The 3,510-nt window shown below is 41.7% G+C and overlaps 2 protein-coding genes across 2 annotated transcripts in view; both read right to left on the bottom strand.

The window, feature by feature from the left end:
- The window catches only part of SARC_08652 (hypothetical protein), a gene marked incomplete at both ends in the record, with an annotated part of 3,593 nt that extends 2,843 nt beyond the window's left edge, over positions 1-750 (bottom strand). Inside the window, one exon of the mRNA XM_014297358.1 lies at positions 103-750. Coding sequence (XP_014152833.1) covers positions 103-750 — 648 coding nt within the window. The remainder of the gene's footprint in view (positions 1-102) is intronic.
- A 1,087-nt stretch (positions 751-1,837) lies between these two features.
- Positions 1,838-3,510, bottom strand: part of SARC_08653 (AP-2 complex subunit sigma) — a 2,729-nt gene continuing 1,056 nt past the window's right edge. The window contains exons 2-4 of the mRNA XM_014297359.1: positions 3,221-3,370; positions 2,720-2,893; positions 1,838-2,291 (exon numbers count right to left, since the gene is read on the bottom strand). Of these exons, the coding sequence (XP_014152834.1) occupies positions 2,190-2,291; positions 2,720-2,893; positions 3,221-3,370 (426 nt within the window). The 3' untranslated portion in view covers positions 1,838-2,189. The remainder of the gene's footprint in view (positions 2,292-2,719; positions 2,894-3,220; positions 3,371-3,510) is intronic.

The following is a 3,510-nucleotide window of genomic DNA, read 5'->3' on the forward strand; positions in this document are numbered from 1 at the left end:
GGTACGTGTTGTTGTATTTGTAAGTATATGTGTGTATGCGCGTGAGGGCATCTAAATACTGGCATGTAGGTCACCTGAACACTCCTCATCAAAATTACAGACCTGAAAAGCCATGCCAAGGTCGTGGCCAAAGCTGCGACTCGATTCACAGGTCTGTTCATCCATCTTTGAAGCAGTTGCAACAGACAAGCACCCGTTAGCAAATAAACTCGCCGTTTTCAAATATGTCTTCGTCAGGTAGTGGTCGAATCGGACCTTGTGACTTGCTTTCGCCTCGTTACTCAGCTGTTTCAATTCACCGTCCACCAAATCATCGATGATAGTTGCAATCGTAGTGATCAGATCTAGATTGTTCAGACCGGCAAGTGCCATCGAGGCCTTTGCAAGTATGAAGTCGCCTGCGTAGATAGCCAGTGGATCGCCGAATTTCTTGTTCGCGGAGGGGGTTTTACGACGTGTATCGGCCTCGTCGATCACATCGTCATGTACTAAACTAGATGTGTGTATCATCTCTGCGATCATGGCAAGTGTGTACTGTTGATCATTAATCAGACCATGATGGGGATCAGATTTGGGTAGCTTCTTGCTTAATGCTTTCGCCATAAGTAGCATAACTATCGGTCTTATGCTTTTACCTTTCTGATCAAAGTAGTATCTCGCCGTGTCACTCAAAGGCTCGTGCGAGTTGTTTAAGTGATCACCAATCTTTTGCTTCACAACATGCAGGTCATTCTGAACCAAGTCGTTCATGGAACTCAGCGGTACTACTTTTCTTTGTCTCGCCAAATCTTTGACCTCTGCCGTATATGTTCTTTGCACTGTATGGGTCGGCGTGTAAGTATCTTGAGCTACATATGAGCCACGTATCCTAGTAAGAGACATTTGAGAATACAGGCAGTTGTTACCAACTTTTGATCGTACTGGTTGTGTCCTTAGTATGCCTGTGGTATGTAGTTGTCTTGTAAAGACCCCATTCAAATCTTTGGCGTGACGGGATTGATAGGGATACGTCTCAAATCGACAGCTGTTATGGAGATCATTGCGTGTAGCTCGCGAGCTCCGTAGAAGGTGACGATAGGATTGCGAAGTAATCTGAGATCTACTTAACGTCATGATGTCAATATACAATACTATCCTTGAGCGCAAACGCAGTGTAGCTTGCATCATAATATCACAGCCATTACAGCCTACAGGCGATAAATATATGTATATGCCGGTCTATTTATTTCCATCGATGTCGAATGACCTATGGCCTATGGTGTGTTTACATTTTTACAGACAACATGGATGTGCCATTAATTTAGGAGGCTATGATGGATGCATGACTTGTGAACCCTAGAACCCTGGATCCTAGATATTCAAGGTATTTTTTTTCTACGCGAGGTTGTGTTTTTTTCTTTAAAAACAAAATATTAGTAAAACCATCTTGGTGTGTTGTCCTATCGTCAGATCGATCCTCGTTCATCCCCGGGAAGACCGGAACCCTCTGGCGGAATATTCGTATACTACTACGTTGATAAACTGTGGCGGTTTACAAACGCAAAATATGCATACATATAATGTCATGGAGACCGTAGTCAAGCGAGATGATGACTCTACCTAGGTTGTCGACGCGTTTGAAGTGCATGGCAACATACGTTATAGTATGGAGATTACAATACACAGCGGTGTTATACAAGCTTGTAGTGAATACTTATTTTTGAGTGCAATGCAGAGTCGATGCAAGGGCAGTAATTCAGTTGCCAGCAGCGTCCAGTCCCATCTAAGTTTGATAGCAATCATTTTGGACATAAATTTCGAAGCGAGTTCATAATAAAGTTCGTGTCTGCAACAAAAATTGGTATTGAATTTTTTTTGGTACTTTATGATTAGACGTTGACCTGATTTGGGTATACACAAACGCGGCGCTGAGGTGATCTTTTGTAGATATTTGTGGAGCGATGTGTGGACTCGATTAATTGTGATAGACGGAACTCCAATACGCTCTGCTCAAAGATTCTGCGACTGCGCGCAACATCTGTGCACACTCTGGTGTCAAGCTCTCGCCGGCTGTGATATGGGGATTGTGGCAGCGGCCCACCATTGGTTGTACCGCGGGCGCTGGTCAGGAAGCCTAGCAGTTTGACGGCCTATTTTTACAGCATTAATTCCGTAGATACCGCTCGAAAACCTGGGGTTTAGTAAAATCATCAATCCAGCCGTTCAAGCACTCCCAGCCGTTGTAATATCACAAATTGATTAGTCTCCATTATTTCGCCGGCAAGGAAGCATTCGTCCACAACTGCGTACACCTATCAGTCATTAACGAATTCGAATTCGAAAAAGAAATCAACTTCAATGAACACAATCCTGGAGTAACACGTACCTCATTGTAACTGTCGCACGGAATACAACACTACATGATTAACCTCAACAGGGCCGATTCTATAGGTTTACAATGCTCGTAGGTACATAGGTACGTAAATTTATTTTCATGTAAGCACAAGTTATTCACGTTTGTATTAAACAGAGCGGTTCGCACATTTGATACTTTTTGATTTTGAATGAGACAAAATGTTCGTTACAATGCACAGAGTGAAGCCGTTTACTCTGTTACAAGATAGGCGTCGCACGAGGTATTGCTGTTTTCATATTAAGCTATTCAATTGAATAACCCTGTGAATATCTCCGTGTGCAGATTTCCATACATTGATCATATATTCAACACTATCGTACGTACCTTGTAGAAATTGAAGACTAGGTCCAGTTCACACACGTTCGAGAAATATTTATCCAGGACCTCTACCAAGTTATGGATGGCTTCCAAGTAGGCGAGGTTATTGTCATTATTGTCTATGCATACACAGAAGTACAGGCCGGCATATCGACGATAAATGATCTTGTAGTTACGGAACTGCAAGAATGAGGGTGGGGTTCATCAATTTGGGCAACAAAATTGCTGTTACAACCATCAGAACAGTGGAAAAGCGCTATGCATACCCGGATGCACGAACAGACGAATAGTGTTCCACTCCAGGATCCAATTTGCAAGATAATTTCAGTTAAGTTTTCAAATTGAATAATCAAACTTCAACGCGCGAAACAAACTAAGCCGGCCCTACAAAGCAGTGAAACTACAAACAAAAGCGGTAGGTTACCGGGTCCTTATATAATCTAGCAAGCTCGCAGGTTACCGGGTCCTTATATAATCTAGCAAGCTCGCGTACGGAAGGGTACTTACTTCGATGAAGTTCGTATGCTTTTGATCTCTGGTTGTTACTAGGGCATGCACCTCTTCAATGATTTTCGATTTATCTTCATCACTGAATGCCGTATACCATTTGCCACAACGCGTTTTCCCAGCCCGGTTTTGGATTAGAATGAACCGGATCTGCAGGTTAAGTAAAATGAGAATACGTGAACATATATATATATATATATATATAAATATATATACATACAAATATATATAGAAAAATATATATATATATACATATATTTATAGAAAATAAATATACAGAAAATAATATA

The sequence above is a fragment of the Sphaeroforma arctica genome, assembly GCF_001186125.1.
Source record: "Sphaeroforma arctica JP610 unplaced genomic scaffold supercont1.798, whole genome shotgun sequence".
In the NCBI taxonomy this organism is placed as follows: Eukaryota; class Ichthyosporea; order Ichthyophonida; genus Sphaeroforma; species Sphaeroforma arctica.